Source organism: Littorina saxatilis, linkage group LG5 (assembly GCF_037325665.1).
Source record: "Littorina saxatilis isolate snail1 linkage group LG5, US_GU_Lsax_2.0, whole genome shotgun sequence".
Classification (NCBI taxonomy): domain Eukaryota; kingdom Metazoa; phylum Mollusca; class Gastropoda; order Littorinimorpha; family Littorinidae; genus Littorina; species Littorina saxatilis.
The window spans coordinates 17,494,798-17,513,310 of record NC_090249.1 but is presented as its reverse complement, the minus strand read 5'-3'; the positions used below and the strand labels follow the sequence as shown (position 1 = coordinate 17,513,310).

The following is an 18,513-nucleotide window of genomic DNA, read 5'->3' as shown; positions in this document are numbered from 1 at the left end:
AAATTGGTTGAAATTTTGGTCAAGTAATCTCCGACGAAGCCCGGACTTCGGTATTGCATTTCAGCTTGGTGGCTTAAAAATTAATTAATGACTTTGGTCATTAAAAATCTGAAAATTGTAAAAAAAATATTTTTTTTATAAAACGATCCAAATTTACGTTCATCTTATTCTCCATCATTTTCTGATTCCAAAAACATATAGATATGTTATATTTGGATTAAAAACAAGCTCTGAAAATTAAAAAATAAATAAAAATATGATCAAAATTAAATTTTCGAAATCAATTAAAAAACACTTTCATCTTATTCCTTGTCGGTTCCTGATTCCAAAACCATATAGATATGATATGTTTGGATTGAAAACACGCTCAGAAAGTTAAAACGAAGAGAGGTACAGAAAAGCGTGCTATCCTTCTCAGCCCAACTACTACCCCGCTCTTCTTGTCAATTTCACTGCCTTTGCCATGAGCGGTGGACTGACGATGCTACGAGTATACGGTCTTGCTGCGTTGCATTGCGTTCAGTTTCATTCTGTGAGTTCGACAGCTACTTGACTAAATGTTGCATTTTCGCCTTACGCGACTTGTTTTTGTTTGGGGTTTTTTGTGGTTATTTTTAAACCTCAGTTGCATGCAAGGCTGCTTCATTGACGTTATTTTTACCACCGACGGTTACGGGGTCATACACTCATCACTGAAAGTAAAGGCGCCAATTTCTGTCATCTCAAAGAAAAAAACATGGTATCAGTTGATACAGTTAAACTACCTTCAATTAAAACCCCGAGCTCACATGCTGAACTTGACGGTATTTGTACCACCGGAGGTTGCAGGGTCATTTTCATTGCTACTATAGCTCGTGCCTGCGGGCTGTTACCACCGTCAAATATAAAATCTGATCTCACACGCTGAAATTGACGGTATTTGTACCACCGGAGGTTGCAGGGTCATTTTCATTGCTACTATAGCTCGTGCCTGCGGGCTGTTACCACCGTCAAATATAAAATCTGATCTCACAAGCTGAAATTGACGGTATTCGTACCACCGACGGTTACAGCGTCGTTTTCATTACTACTAGCTTTTGGCAGCTGGTTATTGCCACCATCTCTGTTCCCGTCCTTGTCGTCATCCTCGGGCTGTTCCACCATCTCCCCATTGGCTGAGCCGTTGGCTCTTCCGTTCACCTTGGTTTTGTCCTTCTCGGCCTTTTTGTCTTTCTTGCTGTTCCGGCGTTCTGTCTGCTGGTCCGCGTTGTTCTCCTTCTTTTTGTTCTTGCTGCTGCCTCTGTCCTTGCGAGGAGGCTTGCTAGGCATGGTGATTGCCAGGTTGGTGTAGATGGAAGAGTTGATGGCGAACTGCTTGACTGCCTCGTAAATGGTGTTGTACTGTTCCTGTTGGGGAAGAAAGTTGTCGAGAAGATGAACACTTGCCGAGTCATGGACTCTTGATCTGCCCACTCATTCACTAACTGATTCGTTAAGTTCGTCACCCAGTGATTCACTAACTCACTCGCTCTAATCCTTTACAGAATACATAATATTGTATTGCCCAAGGTTGGGAATCCGTTGTGAAAATTGCGGTTTATACACATTCACTCCAGCCACACGCACCCAGAGAACACTCATCTCTAAAACAAATCAACTACATTTAGCTCACTCACTCAATCACTCAGTGACTCACCAGGGAGGAGATAAGCTGGGGCCTGATAGCACGAAGGTTTCCAACGACTGTAGGAACGGACACAGGCGACTCTCCCAGTCTGTGTATCAGCTGAGCCACCGCCGCGAACACACCGCTCATTTCGGCCCCCGTCCTGGACAGTCAGAAAGGAAATGCATAGTATTAGTATAGTATCTTTGATAAGCGTGACTGTTCTTTTTTAAAGCAGGAAGCCCACATCCCCCTCAGGGCTATTCAAAGAGCTTCATTTGTGCTATTCTAGCTGCAGGCTATTTTTAGCACCCATCCTTTCCCCACAGCAGAGATAACACAGCAGCAATGCACAGAGAAAGCCAATCTCCCAGTATAGCGCGGAAACAGTTGGGTATAACAAGCAAGCGAGCTTAACAGTGTGCTGGTTACAGCTGTTGGTAACCAAACTATTCCCTCTGCTTGACTATTTTTAACTCACACTAAAACAGCCGTGCAGTAACAGCTTTACCAGCAAACCCCGTCATATACAAACGAAGATAAGAGTCAGCACTGGCGGATGGCGTTTGCTAGCTGATGTGTTTTTTTTCTTCTCCCGAAGTGTCAAAGACCCCGTGCTTCGTGTCCCGAGCAGCGTTGCTCTTATTACATTTATCATTTGACCACACCTCCTCACCCTAACGGACACGCACACTTTCTCCTTGTCCTATACCTTCATCCAGTGCCCTTAACAAATAGTTTAGATTTTCAAATACAGGCCATTTGACTGCACAGAACCCAGATAAGTTTCTTAAATGAGTGATGGTGTCATTTTCAGATAACTACTTAAAAAACAACTAACACTGTTTTCGAGTTGCCTTTCTTAGACCCTCGACCCACCGAGCCACATAACTTACGACCATGGCCCCAGTATACCCCCCCCCCCTCCCCTAGCATCAATCGACCCACCTACCATCATTAACATTATTCACACACACACACACACACACACGCACACACACACACAAACACACACACACACACGCCCGCACACTCACGCCCCCGCCTCCCCCTCCCCACACACCCGCACCTTCCCCCCTATCCCCCCCCCCACACACACACAAAAAAACACATAAATTCAGCGCAACACACAGTACTAACCTGCAGACGACCAAGATGATGCTGTCTTCCAGCTGTTTCTCCGGCACGCCGAAGATGGCGGCCTGTGCCAAGGACAGCATGAGGTCAGGGTCGGGGTTGCTCTCCTCACACCTCAGCACGTGCAGTCCGCGCCCGTGACGCCCCAACGACAGCTAGCAAGTAGGTCAAACATGACGGTAAACTGTGTGTTGTGTTGTGTTGTGTGGTATGCTTCGCTACCGACATATTTTTCTACCTTACGTTTTATCATCATCATAATCAGTATTACCCTCATCAACATCGTCGATAAATGACAAAAACAAGCGGATGCAATAAATGGACAAGGAAAAATAGACTATGATATAAACAGTAGGCTACTCTCTAAATCATCACCTTTGTCATTCATTTAATATCCCACAACAACATCATCGGTATCAACTGCACCATGCATTATGAGGAACCAACATCGTTAAGAGTCACTGTCTGAATCCGGTCTTCAATGCTTATTTGTTCACTCGTCCTAGAAAATGAAAAGGGAAGGGAAGGGAACAAAGAGGATGTGTACTCACTCGTCTAGACTTGACCATGTAGAGGAATCCCTCCCGGTAACGGTTCTGGGAGGTGTAGGAACGGCCGGTCACCTTGTAAGGTCCGAACTGACACGTCTGGCCTTCCTCTGGCAAAAATTCAGGGGCCGACTGACGAAAAAACAGGAAGAAATCTATCTTGATATAGTCGACAATGCTAAAAAAAAAGAAAGACAAAGGTTGGTAGAATAAGAAGAGGGATTAAGACGAAGCAGCCGTGAAATTAAAGACAAGTGGTTGCGATGGGGATAGAGGAGAGGGGAAGACATTCGTGGCGCAGGTAAACACACACACACACACACACACACACACAAACACACACGCACACAGACACATACACGTGAGTGCGCACACACACACACACATGCGAGCGCGCCCACACACACACACACACACACATATACACACACATACACACATACACACACACATAAACACATACACACACACACAAACACCCAACCCCCCTCCCCTCCCCTCCCCAACCCCAACCCCCACCCCCCACCCCACCCCCACACACGCATTCACACACTACTCACATCGCCTACAGTGGTTGGGTTGGAGGGGAAGGTGACGATGGTGGACACAGTGTGTTCCCCCACCAGTCTCCACAGGTCAAGGACAGTAATGGCCAGTGGCATCTGGGTCACCAGGAAGTGCTGCCTCTTCCGGTAACCCTGGCAACATGATGTCACGGAGAAGACAGTTAACAGTATAACAACGATAACAATATGGCAACGACGACAGTAAGAAGAAGGTGGCGATCAGGAAAAAGAACATGAACACGAACACGATCCAGGACTAGAACAAAATCAAGACAAGTCGCGTAAGGCGAAAATACAATATTTAGTCAAGTAGCTGCCCTTTTTCAGCAAGACCGTATACTCGTAGCATCGTCAGTCCACCGCTCATGGCAAAGGCAGTGAAATTGACAAGAAGAGCGGGGTAGTAGTTGCGCTAAGAAGGATAGCACGCTTTTCTGTACCTCTCTTTGTTTTAACTTTCTGAGCGTGTTTTTAATCCAAACATATCATATCTATATGTTTTTGGAATCAGGAACCGACAAGGAATAAGATGAAAGTGTTTTTAAATTGATTTCGAAAAAAAAATTTTGATAATAATTTTTATATATTTAATTTTCAGAGCTTGTTTTTAATCCGAATATAACATATTTATATGTTTTTGGAATCAGCAAATGATGGAGAATAAGATAAACGTAAATTTGGATCGTTTTATAATTTTTTATTTTTTTTTACAATTTTCCGATTTTTAATGACCAAAGTCATAAATTAATTTTTAAGCCACCAAGCTGAAATGCAATACCGAACCCCGGGCTTCGTCGAAGATTACTTGACCAAAATTTCAACCAATTTGGTTGAAAAATGAGGGCGTGACAGTGCCGCCTCAACTTTCACGAAAAGCCGGATATGACGTCATCAAAGACATTTATCAAAAAAATGAAAAAAACGTTCGGGGATTTCATACCCAGGAACTCTCATGTCAAATTTCATAAAGATCGGTCCAGTAGTTTAGTCTGAATCGCTCTACACACACACACAGACACACACACAGACACACACACAGACACACGCACATACACCATACCCTCGTTTCGATTCCCCCTCGATGTTAAAATATTTAGTCAAAACTTGACTAAATATAAAAAACTTGACTAAATATAAAAAGAACAAGAAGAAAACGACATTCCCCCCCCCCCCTCCCCGCCTCCCCCCTTCATTTTAAAACTAATGTTTGGAAAAGCCATAAAGATAAAGAAATATTTGTCTCTGGTCCCCCCCCAAAAAATTAAGAACTAGAAGATTTTTTTCCCTTGACTTTTTAACATGAAAGTTGGCAAATGTCAGAGAGATAAGGAAATCTTTGTCTCTGGCGGTAACAGTTCTCAACGTGCGACATCAAAACATTTTAGTCAATCTGCGGGCCAAAACATCAAACCTGAACGAAAAAGTGTTCCCCGAGACTGAGGCCTGGTTGACCCTAACCCGTCGACTGAAACAGCGCTACCATGTACACAGGAGATTTAATTTGCATAAAAGGGGGCTTGTTGTTTTGAGGACATTTTCAAGTCAGACACAACATGTGTATATATTTTGAGATTCAGAAAAACAAACAAGAATCCAACGGAACCACTTTTGTGTCTGTCATAGCCATTTCGATTTCAAGCAACAATTTTATTAACAAATTACCTAAACAATTCTAAGCCTCCAACTGAATCGAAGAATGCTTAAACAACATTACAATCAATTTGATTGAAGATTGAGGTCGCAACAGTGTCGCTTCAGTTTGTTTTTAACGACGGGTGTGTGGTAATCAAAGACATTCGTCCCCCCCAAAAAGATAAAAAGGTCTGGGGATACCATCTGGAAGAATTCACATGTAAAGTTTCATGAAGATCAGTCCAGTAGTTTTCTACCACGGTGACGTCATAACTTACCGGCAAGAAGACAGCGTTGATGTAATCATTCGTGCCAGCTACCGTTGACGTCAGAATGGGTCGGTGGCTGTCCCCTGAAATAAAATATTTGATATTTCGTATTTTTACATTTAGTCAAGTTTGACTAAATGTTTTAACATAGAGGGGGGAATCGAGTCGAGGGTCGTGGTGTATATGTGTGTGTGTGTGTGTGTGTGTGTGTGTGTGTGTGTGTGTGTGTGTGTGTGTGTGTGTGTGTGTGTGTATTGTTAATTTCACTGCCTTTGCCACGAGCGGTCGACAGACGATGCTACGAGTGTACGGTCTTGCGGAAAATATGCTTTGCGTTCAGTTTCATTCTGTGAGTTCGACTGAGCTTGACTAAATGTTGTATTTTCGCCTCACGCGACTTGTTTCTTTTCCCCTCTATTGCTGTTTCATACTATATCATTGCCTTTTTACATTTAGTCAAGTTTTGACTAAATGTTTTAACATAGAGGGGGGAATCGAGACGAGGGTCGGGTGTATGTGTGTGTGTGTGTGTGTGCGTGTGTGTGTGTGTGTGTCTATGTGTGTGTGTGTGCGTGTGTGTGTGTGTGTGTGTGTGTGTGTGTGTGTGTGTGTGTGTGTGTGTGTGTGTGTGTGTGTGTAGAGCGATTGAGAGTAAACTACTGGACCGATCGTTATGAAATTATACATGAGAGTTCCTGGGTATGATATCCCCAGACGGTTTTTTTTCATTTTTGGGATTAATTTCTTTGATGACGTCATATCCGGCTTTTTGTAAAAGTTGAGGCGGCACTGTCACACCCTCATTTTTCAATCAAATTGATTGACATTTTGGCAAAGCAATCTTCGACGCAGGCTGGACTTCGGTTGTGCATTTCAGCTTGAAGGCTTAAAAATTAATTAATTAATTTGGTCATTAAGAATCTGAAAATTGTAATTAAAATTATTATTTTACAAAACGATCCAAAATTACGTTTATCGTATTCTTCATCATTTTCTGATTCCTAAAACATATAAATGTTATATTCGGATTAAGCTCTGAAAATTAAAAATATAAATATTATGATTAAAATTAAATTTCCGAAATCAATTTAAAATCAATTTCATCTTACTCCTTGTCCGTTCCTGATTCCAAAAACATATAGAAATGATATGTTTGGATTAAAAACACGTTCAGAGAGTTAAAAAGAATAGAGATATAGAAAAGCGTGCTATCCTCCTCAGCGCAACCGCTACCGCGCTTTTCTGGATTGTTAATTTCACTGCCTTTGCCACGAGCGGTGAATAGACGATGCTACGAGTGTACGGTCTTGCGGAAGTTGTTTTTTCGCGGGGGAAAATACGGAATATCCCAAATTTTGTCTTGAATGGAGTACCTGTCCAAGTAGTTTGGGACTATGTGTACTTAGGTGTACTATTTAATTATAATAACAAATTTCATAATGCCATGAAACGTCAATGTTTGATTGGTAACCGTGCAATGTTCTCGTTAATTCGAAAATGTAGAAAACTAAATTTACCAATTGATGTGCAATTGGATCTTTTTGAGAAGTGTGTACATCCAATTTTGTTGTATGGTTGTGAGGTGTGGGGATATGATTCATTAGACATATTGTCAAGGTTTCAATTGCGATTTTTAAAAATGCTTCTTGATGTATATAAAACTACACCCACTTGTATGGTTTACGGAGAGCTTGGTCGTTATCCAATTAGAATTGAGGTACAATGTCAGTTACTGGTTTATTGGTATAAACTGATGAAAGAAATGAACGATGGTGCGAATAAGATGTCTTGTTTAATGTTAAAACTACATTTGAAGTTGTACCATGTACAAAACGTTAAATTGCCCTGGCTGTCGCATGTCAATACTATGTTAAATAAGTTGGGTCTATCATATTTATGGACAACTCAGAGTCTTGCCGTCTCAGGTTTTAAAAACGTTGTAAAACAAAGGCTAAGAGATCAATTCCTGCAGGAATGGAACACTGACGTGAATGCCAACAGCTTGTGTTTTAATTACAGAATATATAAAAATAGGATTTTTGTCTGGAAAGGTATTTGCTTTGGTTGCCTAGGAAACTCCAAGTTAAACTAGCAAAATTTAGAACAAGCAATCATAAGTTGCCAATACATCAGCACAGATTTTTTAATGTTCCTAGAAATGAAAGATTGTGTGACATGTGCGATAAAAATGAATTAGGTGATGAGTTTCACTATTTGTTCAGTTGTACCGACGAAAGTATAGTGTCTGAAAGAAGAAAATTAATTAGTCCTTATTACCGATCTCACCCAAATTGTTTAAAATATGAACAGCTAATGAATTGTAAATCTAAGATAAAACTAATGAAGCTAGCAAGATTTGTAGCCCATGTTATGATTTTAGTATGTTAGCGTTATATCTAGTTTCTTTATTGGTATGTATATATATATGTAATACATGCTTTTGTTTTGTGTTTTTACAAAAGATGCATGGCATAATGGTATTGCCAATTTACTTCAGCTGTATATTATCGTTGTCCGCTTAATGTATACATATTATCTGCCTGATTTCTTACCTGATTTTGTTAAACCTATTTTTCTTTTTGTTTGCATGTATGGAAGTGTATATTGCCAATTTAATTTGGTCGTATAGTATTGTTGTATTTGTCCGCTCAATTTATATACATATATTAACTGTCTGATTTGTTACCTTTTTTTGTGTTAAAGTTATATCTTTGTTTCAAAGCCCTCTGGGCCCAAAACAATAAAATACTTGACTTGACTTGACTTGACTTGACTTGACTTGGAAAAAATGCAATGCGTTCAGTTTCATTATGTGAGTTCGACTGAGCTTGACTAAATGTTGTATTTTCGCCTTACGCGACTTGTTGCTTTTAAAGGTAACTCGCTTTCTCACTCTAAATTACGTTAACTTGAAGTTCTTGGTTGGTATTGGGTTTTTAACGTCACTTCAACCGATATGGCTAACCGGGACCGATGTAAGTGTGTAGGGTGGGGGGAGGGGGGTTGGGTGTTTGTGTGTGTGTGTGTGTGTGTGTGTGCGTGTGTGTGCGTGCGTGTGTGTGTGTGTGTGGGGGGGGGGTTATGGGCGCGCACGCATGTGTGTGTGTGTGCGCACTCCCGTGTGTGTGTTTGTGTGTGTGTGTGTGTGTGTGTGTGTGTGTGTGTGCGTGCGTGTGTGTGTGGGGGGTGTGTGGGGGGGTTATGGGCGCGCACGCATGTGTGTGTGTGTGTGCGCACTCCCGTGTGTGTGTGTGTGTGTGTGTGTGTGTGTGTGTGTGTGTGTGTGTGTGTGTGTGTGTGTGTGTGTGTGTGTGTGTGTGTGTGTGTGTGTGTGTGTGTGTGTGTTTACCTGTTGCCTTTCTCGGTTCACACGACAGTTTCCATATCTATCAAGAGATGTCACCTTTCTTTTTTTCATCCATACTCACTGGGCAGGATGTTGTAGTCGCGGTTCTTGGAGATGTTCTCCTCCTGTCGTCCTGCCTGATAGTCGTCCTCGTCGTAGCGACAGCGGCACGCTCCCAGACGCTGAGGACGATACAATGACGAAGATGACAAGTAATCACACTGTAAACTGAAGTGTTCCACTTTTAAACACACTTTTTGTAACCAGCTGTGAACACTCAGTGACGAGCTATATAATTCTACTGGAAAAAGGTAGCAGACATTGTAAACACCAGAAAGTTTGTACCATGTGTGCTACTTTTGCTAGTAGAATCATATAGTATTTGACACAGTTTTCACAATGGGTTACAAAAAGTGTGATCACAAGTGGAACACTTCAGTTAACAGTCCAGTGTGAAGAATGTAACAATGCACACAATACTTGTTTTGTTGGTTTAAACGATTGTATTCAACTATTTGCAATGAACGATGCCGCACATATACAACTAAATAAATGTACAGAGAACAACAAGCTATGATGGTAAGCGTGCTCTGAAAAACAGTATGAGATAAGATAAGATTTGGCTCATGCTTACAGTGTACACAGATTGAACCAGTGGAAAGAGAACACTATAAGATGTTTGATGGGTTGTTGACAGACCAGCTTTTTTGTCTGTCCGAGGGGGAGCATATCGTCTTTTGTTTCATATTTATTGACCAAGGCCGAAGGCCGCGGTCAATAAATATGAAACAAAAGTCGATATGCCCCCCGAGGACCGACAAAAAAGCTGGTCTGTCAACAAACCATCAAACATCGTTTTTGTCATCATTTTGGTAGTGAGAAAACAAGTGCACAATCAACCCAGGGAGCCATGCTTTGAAACACGGGTCCCGTCCTGATAACCACACGGGTCCCGGTTTGATAACCACTGGCAATCGAAGATGGCGTGTGAAAGCAACTTTCTGTGTTTTTGAGTTCATTAAATGAGTTGGGATGAATATGTCAGGTTTGAGGATGCACAGTTCTGTAGGTTCATCTCGGTATTCCACCCCCTCGGCTTTCTGTTGTAAATATTAAGCTGAGTGATCGAATGTGGAAGCTACGTTTGGTCAAAGGTCACAGAAGATTTGCGTCGTGCAGCGAAGGAAAGAATCGCGATCTTGTTTCCGACTCGGTACCTCTTTGTTTTTCATTAGACCTGTCATTCTGCTTGCTCGGCTTTGTTAGATGTTTGCATATCGTGTTGCTATTTTCTTTGCTTTTATTATTGTTTCTTATTTGTGCTTCGTTTATCGATACAACGTCTTGTGCACGGGTCAAAATGTGTGTGTCAGGTGTCGTTTTACTTGAACTTGACGTTCGTGTTTCTCCGAACGTCTGTGTATCGAAACACAGATACACGCACTCCATGACTTTGTAAGAAGACATAACATATCGGTAGGTTTCATTTGTTTGTGACGAATTTATTGAAGTAGTTTTTTTTTAGTTTTTTTTTTACTTTTGCCAGTTTGCCAGTTGGTTTTTGGAACTTTGCAAAGCAGTGTCTTGTCGTCTGTTTAGGTCTGGGGAAACGCCAATGAAAAGAGCCGAAGAATCCTCGAGCGTTTCTATTGGGTTTGCTTTTGATTATCCATGTAATAGGGCTTCTTGCAACTATGGTAACCGGGGATTTATTCCCCGGGGAACATGAGATTTATTTCCCAAGTGCTTGTGAATGAAAACTTGTGAAAATGATGAGAATTATTGTTGTTGTTGTTGTTGTTGTTGTTGTTGTTGTTGTTGTTGATGGTGTTGTTGTTGAAAAGAGGAATACAGCTGATCATATTGTCATACGTTAAAATCACACCGGCGTGCAATATTACATACCTCTCACTTTTTCCGCTCGTCAAAAAGATTCAACAAATCAAGCATCCAATAGCAAGCCACACTTCAATTCAAATGGAACTACTGTATATTATCTTTGTTCTTGATACGATAAACAATAATAACCCATCAACATAACCATTTTTCGTTTTGGTTCTTCGCTTTTTTTGCACGCACTGACCTTGTACTCGGCGGCCATCTTGGTGTAACCTTCAGCCGTGGGTCTGCCAAGGTCAAGGACATGGTCCGCTAGAGTGTCCTTTTTATGAAGACTTCCTGCCACTGCCTGACCCACAAGCACCGCCTCGTGCAGAAAATAGTACTGTTCCTGTACACATGAAAGACATTTCAAGATGTTGCCAAACAGTGGTGAGTGAGTTGGTGAGTGAGTGAGTGAGTGAGTGAGTGAATGAGAGAGTGAGTGAGTTTTAGAGTGAGAGAGTGAGAGGGTTGATAGGTGTTTGGGTGGGTCAGTCAGTCAGTCAGTCAGTCAGTCAATCAGCCAGTCATTCAGTCAGTCAGTCAGTCAATGGTTGAATTATTGCATGATTGATTGATTGTTAATAACAGCTATTGTGTTTTCAGCGTAGCAATAGGGTCCCGGCGATATTTAGACGAGACAAGTATAATGCCGACGAGTCGAAGACGAGTCGCATTATACTTGTTCGAGTCTAAATATCGGACCCTATTGCTACGCTGAAAACACAATAGCGATTATATAGCTGTTCTGACCTTGATTTGTTGTTCCAAACTTACAAAATGACAGTTTTTGCGTCGATGCGTTGATCTCAGGTTTTGATAGCAGTTTCTTATGCGCATTAGTTTTGCGCAGGCGCCACACTGACTTCGAAAAAACCCTCTATTTGACAACACAGCTGTTAAACAGCTTTTTATTAGTTCATTCGAATACAACAAAAAGAAGTTTGAGTTTTTTTAATTTTGAACAAGACTACTTATGAAGAAGACCAAAACACAACATAAACGGAAAACTAGAAACAACTGAAGAACTAGGATGCAACAAGGGGAGGAGAAGAGAACAGCTAATCGCGAGCAGACGGCAGCGAAGTTTTCAGTTTGGGTGAATGGCATTTATACTTGTCTCGTCATGAAGCGAATTTTTCAACCTCAGTTATAAACGACTACATGAATGTTAGTGCCATGGGTTGTACATCAATACTTCAGAGGGGAAGTGGGGTATTTAGTGTGGAGTTACGAGATAAGAAAAGCCGAATGCGAAAGTTTGTGTCAGTCGGCAACTGACACAGGCACACAAAAACGGCTGTTCCGTTTTACTCCCCTGTTTGTACTACATCTTTCGACTTTGGGCATTTTGTGGTGTTTAGGGACAGAAAATAATTGATTTAGTCCTGTTTCATCGGGAAGTTAGCAGAAAAGGGTATGCTATCGACATTTGTAAAGCTGAAAAACATTCCCGAGAAGAATTTCAAGTTGTCAGTGTATGCTGTTGTCGATTAAAACATCGTGTGGTACAGATGGGTAAACCGGAACCATGCGTCTTTGTTATTGCCAATATGCTTTTGGATATTGGCAAAAATGGCCGACTTCCGTAGCATTATGCTTTGATGATCGGAAGAGACCATCCAATCACAGCCCCCGAATTCCCCCACGTGTCCATCAGAATAGCTATATATATACAGATAAAGGTTTTAGGCCGACGCCAAAGCCATTTCTGGAAGTCGTCTATTCACAACAGACAAAAACAGAAGGCTAGCCACTGACCAGCGTCTGTATCATGTTGACCCTGGCCTGACGGAGGTTCCAGACACAGGTGTTGAAGTCCAGGGACTGCGTGGCGGCTGACTCGCACAGCAGATTGTCCAAGGCGATGTACGTGCCCGTGCGGCCTATCCCTGCACTGCACACACCAACACTGGCCATTAGTGCATTTGCTGCCATCGTGGTTTTTTGTTGTTGTTTGTGTGTGTGTGTGTGTGTGTGTGTGTGTGTGTGTGTGTGTGTGTGTGTGTGTGTGTGTGTGTGTGTGTGTGTGTGTGTGTGTGTGTGTGTGTGTTTCTTTCTTACTTTCTTTCTTTCTTTCTTTATTCCTTTTTTTCTTTCTGTCTGTCTTTCTTTCTTTCATTCTTTCTTTCTTTCTTTCTGCACTTCAGACCAAGGTGAATGGTAGAGCCTGACCTGGTATTTTTGTTTAGGTGTTTTTAATCTTGCGCTTTCAATAACTTTGAAACCAAGACATCCTCAAAGAAATAAAAGTGGTAGGGTGAAGGGATGTTTTGCGATTTAAATGTCATTTTGGTTGTCTTTGCATTGGTCAGTAAGACCCGTAACGTCTGTAAAAGACCCGCTTTTAACCGTGCTTTTGTCTCTTTTTGATGTTGCAATGTGAACGTTATTTCCCTGGTTATAAAATAAGCCCACCTGTCATTTTCACGTTGTTTCCCTTTCAGAAAGAGCCAGGCGGATTGGTAAAAGGACTTCAAAACACAGTGGGATACAGAAAGAACCTCTAAGAAGAACATAAATCTTGTCTTTACCTGCAGTGGACAACAATAGGCGTGTCGTGTGGCTGCGTGGCCGTGTGCGTCTTGACCATCATGTGGAAGTCCACCAGGGGCCAGGGGGAGAAGGGGACACCTTTGTCCGGCCACGATGTGAAGTGGAACTGCGACACCTGGATCTTCCGTCCCTCCTGATTGAACAGAAAGACAAGGACAACTCAGTGAGAGACACGGTAGACCTTCGTCGGGCCGCGAGGTGCAGTATAACTGCGTTACCTGGATCTTCCGTCACTCCTGATTGAACAGAAAGACAAGGACAACTCAGTGAGAGACACGGTAGACCTTCGTCGGGCCGCGAGGTGCAGTATAACTGCGTTACCTGGATCTTACGTCACTCCTGATTGAACATAATGGGCGGTTCTGGTGAGGTTATACCCCTCTTTCTTTCGGCTGGTAACTAGCGCCACCTCGCGGCAAGATCACACGAGAAAGGGAAAAAAAACTTGCATTGGTCCCAAATAGCATATCGGTTTGGTAACAGTTCGTGTGTAAGTCGTGCATTTTATACGGTAAAGGTGAGGTTATGCCCCTTCTTTCTTTCGGCTGGTAACTGGCGCCACCTCGTGGCAAGATCACGGGAGTTGTCTCGCGTTATCACCCCATGCAGAAACGCTCATTGCATGAACAATTATGTTAGAGACATCCCTCCTGATTGGACAAAAAGACATGGGAAATTCAGTGACAGACTGTGACTCTTGGATCTTACGTCCCTCCTGATTGGAGAAAAAGGCAAGACAATAATTAAACAATCAAACAACAGACATGGAGCCGGAGATGTGCAATGTGCAACATGTCCAAATTTAAGGGGGAACATCCACAAGTTATAGTTTTTTTGGTTCTGGTTCTATTCTTTTCTGCGATCCTACCACTCTGAAGAGGATAAGATAACTTAGGCTATATGATGTAACTGGTAGCAAAATTAATAGCCTATATTGCTATTTCATATGTTACGTGGATTTCCATTGGTCAATTGGGCAAAACTGAGCTCATTGTAAAAGTGATATCGACGACATTTCCGTCGAGTTGTGATATCGACGACCTCTTTATTGCTTCCCCACTTCAAAAACAAAAACACCTAAATTTAAAAACAAACAAATATTATATGAAAATGTAATGATCCCAGAATTTAGTTCAGCAAGTGACTAAAGACTTTTTGAAAGAAAAGACATTTTTATAAATACTCAAAAGGGGGACACCCCGAAGCGTCCCGGTACCAAAGCGTCCCGGTACCGAAGCGTCCCGGTAGCAAAGCGTCCCGGTACCGAAGCGTCCCGGTACCAAAGCGTCCCGGTCCCGAAGCGTCCCACTATAACGCGTCACAGGACTTAGACTTTATTTTTTTTTTAAACCTTGACCAAGGGCGGATCAATTCGCTTTGGAGGGGGGGGGGTTACAAAATGACTGCGAAGATACAAGTTAACGGCGCCGAAGGCGCCTAAGCCTCTCGGGGGGTCCGGGGGCATGCCCCCCCGAAAATTTTTTTTATCCAAAGAAGCAAAATAGAGCTATCTGGTGCATCCTGAGCCAATAAATTACCTCTTTTTGGGGTGGGTGGGGGGGGGGTTACGTAACCCGTGTAACCCCCCCCCCCCCCAGATCCGCCCTTGTTGACCTTGATTTGACCTTGACTTGACTAACCATATATATATTTTTTTTATTTAATCTTGACCTTGATTTGACCTTGACTTCACTGATTTTCTTAATTTTGCACAGACCTTGATTTGCTTTCGGTAAAAAAAAAATCACTTTTTGTCCAACTTTTCCCCAACTTTACTTTAGATCTGTACTCACAACACACCAATTTGGAAATACTGTACCCGTGTGGACAAGTTCGGGGGAAAAGTCCGTAGGCTTCCGTTCACAAGAGGGATATGTCTGTTATCACACACGCTTTCTGGCTTCACTAAGCGTGAGCGTCGGAAAAAGTCTTTTCAGTTCTGCCTCCGACTTTTAAATTGTATCATTTGGGTTAATTTGGGTTTGTTTGGGTTCATTTGGGTAATAAAAAACGCTCGCGCTGGACCCGAGTACTCTTTAGACTGGCTCGCTCCCCCAGTATGAACGTTTTTGTCTTGTGCATGTTTAAGACCAAGTGATTGCTCTGTGTGAATTACAGGCATTCCCTTTGCTTTATAAATACATTGGCATGCGAGCCGAGGATGTGCGTGGTGACTGGTACCGGGACGCTTCGTGCCCTACTGCGCGGGAGCTTCCCGAAGCGTCCCCGGTCCCGGTACCAAAGCGTCCCGGTACTGTGACGCGTTATAGTGGGACGCTTCAGTACCGGGACGCTTCGGCACCGGGACGCTTCGGCACCGGGACGCTTCGGTACCGGGACGCTTCGTGATGTACCCCTGTAAAGTACAAGAAAAGAGTGAACAAAAAGAAATAATAATCAGAGGGAGGGATATGGAACAGCCAAAATTGAGACAAATACTTTTGTAATTTCTTTACAGTAAATACAAAATGTCCAGAGAATTAGCAATATATCTAACATTGACTGACTGTGTGATGATATCTTCTGCTATTGGTCTGTTTCGACAGTGATATCAAAATCTCGACCTCCTGTCTCGATTTTGATATCACTGTCTCAACAGACCATAGCAGAAGATATCATCACACAGTCCGTCAATATTGGGTAATATTTCGATGCAATATAGAAGACAGTCTAAAGTGAACCAAACAATGATTTAGATAAAACGAAAACACACCAGTAACCAGGTTAGTACTTTTCTTATCAATATTTTGGCATGTACTGCCTTAATTTAACGTTAGCATGCTAACTGGGTTCTTCAGGATGGTATGGAGAGAATGAAATGACGGCACGTCATCTACAGTATAAAACAATTTCAGGATGATTAATGACGTCATATTATTTCTCGCGCGTTCTTTCTTTCTCTGGCGTTTTCTGTCTAGCTGTCTATCTCTCATTCCTCCCTCACACACATACACACACACACACACACACACACGCACACGCGCGCGCGCGCACGTACACACACACACACACACATCTCTCTCTCTCTCTCTCTCTCTCTCTCTCTCTCTCTCTCTCTCTCTCTCTATTTATGATTGTGGCCATAAGGTGGCCCCCCGAAATGAACGGCGATCGAGCAGACTCGGAAAAGTGTGAGAGCTGAGAACGATCCAGCTAGTCCTTGGAGTTGAGTCCAAGGGGATAGATCGTTCTCAGCTTCATCATCCAGAAGAACTCCCGCTTTCTGGGGCGTGGTGCATCGTCAGGATGAGACAGAATCTGCTCGATCACCATGCATCTCAGATCGTCCACCACATGACCCGGCTGATTGAAGCGCTGTGTCACATGAGTACCAGTGCTTTGGCGGATATCGGCCAAGTGTTTATAAAAGCGCATTTGAAATTATACCAAGTTCATAAACAATGAGTCAGCATGTAATGACAATTTGCAGACTCCTGACGTCATCAACATGCATTATGACGTCATAAGCTAAGGGGCGTGACGTAGGCTCACCTTAGCCACCTGCAGTGTGCGAATGACGTAGTCAGCTGTGTAGATTGTGCTAAGTAGGGTGACCACGACAGTACCGTATTTCTTCTCACCAGAGTCCGGCCAGTATTGCTCGCATTTATGCTGTAAAAAAAAAAGCCTTTGTAAAAGAATTCATGTACACAAAACGATACGTCTTTGAATCACCAAATGTCACTTAAGGGGGAGGGGGAGTGGTCACACGCAGTGGTTGATAGCCTGAGAATGGTGGAGACTGATTGGTGGAGACTGGCGTTGAAAGAGAGATTCTTAAGAGATTAGGTGGAAAATGAGGTGTGTGCGGAGCGGAAAACGGAATAGAACACTATTCTATTTTAATTAATTCCATTCTCTGGAGAAAGTCCACACCAAACCACCCACCCCTATTTAAAGAGAGGCAGAGAAAAGGGGGAAATCCTTAGACGAAACGGGGTAAAGCGATATATTCACAGAGAGTGAGACAGAGAATTGAATAGCAGCGAGGGACAGAGAAAACGGATAAACACAGAACATGTGACACAAGCAGAACTTGCACACTGATAGACATACACACAACACAGACAGCCAGCCAGCCAGTCAGCCAGACAGCCAAACAGACAGACAGACAGACAGACAGACAGACATACACACAGACAGACAGACTGTCAGATAGACAGACAGCCATACAGCCATACAGCAAGCCAGCAAGCCAGACAGACAGACAGACAGACAGACAGAGACAGAGAGAGACAGAGACATATAGTTTAACGGCAGCGAGGGACAGAGAAACGGATAAACACAGAACATGTGACACAAGCAGGACACTGACAGACACACAGACAGACATACACACACACATATACACATACAAACAGACAAACAGACACACAGACACACAGACAAGCAGACACACAGACAAACAGACAGACAATGGTACAGGAGTCGGGACAGCAAGGAATGCGCGGAATATTACTAACTTTGCCGCCTTCATGGGTATTGGTGAGCATGACGACAGTGGTGACGTGTTTCTCCCACAGCATGCGTAGAAAGTCGTTGACCATGACGTCATGTGCTCCTACAATTCATATAAAATGAATAGTCCACACTTGATATCCAGTATGTTGCAGTCTATCTTTATTTCTATCGAAAGACAGCAAACGAATTAACAAGGAACAATGTCCGAAAAAATAGTGTGAAGATGACAATTTCTAGTGTTCAGCAGTCAAGACAATCAATGAGGGTAGAAGTATGATAACGTCCGGTGTAACACGAAATTTATAATCCACGAAAAATTGATTTCGTACGACATTTTTACTTAGTACACCTGTCGTACGAGAAAAGAACTCCTCAAGGGACAAACATATTACTCCCTCCACGAAATATTTACTCGCCAAATGTTTACTTCCAGTAAAATTCTCGTATGCGAAAATGGAATGCGGGCAAAGGG

The 18,513-nt window shown here is 42.6% G+C and overlaps 1 protein-coding gene across 1 annotated transcript in view; it reads right to left on the bottom strand.

The window, feature by feature from the left end:
* Window positions 1-341: 341 nt before the first annotated feature.
* Window positions 342-18,513, bottom strand: part of LOC138966442 (receptor-type tyrosine-protein phosphatase epsilon-like) — a 37,645-nt gene continuing 19,473 nt past the window's right edge. Inside the window, exons 14-25 of the mRNA XM_070338684.1 lie at window positions 18,044-18,141; window positions 17,073-17,192; window positions 13,559-13,713; window positions 12,786-12,921; window positions 11,227-11,373; window positions 9,226-9,325; window positions 5,807-5,880; window positions 3,891-4,028; window positions 3,334-3,462; window positions 2,786-2,937; window positions 1,676-1,808; window positions 342-1,386 (exon numbers count right to left, since the gene is read on the bottom strand). Coding sequence (XP_070194785.1) covers window positions 1,009-1,386; window positions 1,676-1,808; window positions 2,786-2,937; window positions 3,334-3,462; window positions 3,891-4,028; window positions 5,807-5,880; window positions 9,226-9,325; window positions 11,227-11,373; window positions 12,786-12,921; window positions 13,559-13,713; window positions 17,073-17,192; window positions 18,044-18,141 — 1,760 coding nt within the window. The 3' untranslated portion in view covers window positions 342-1,008. The remainder of the gene's footprint in view (window positions 1,387-1,675; window positions 1,809-2,785; window positions 2,938-3,333; window positions 3,463-3,890; window positions 4,029-5,806; window positions 5,881-9,225; window positions 9,326-11,226; window positions 11,374-12,785; window positions 12,922-13,558; window positions 13,714-17,072; window positions 17,193-18,043; window positions 18,142-18,513) is intronic.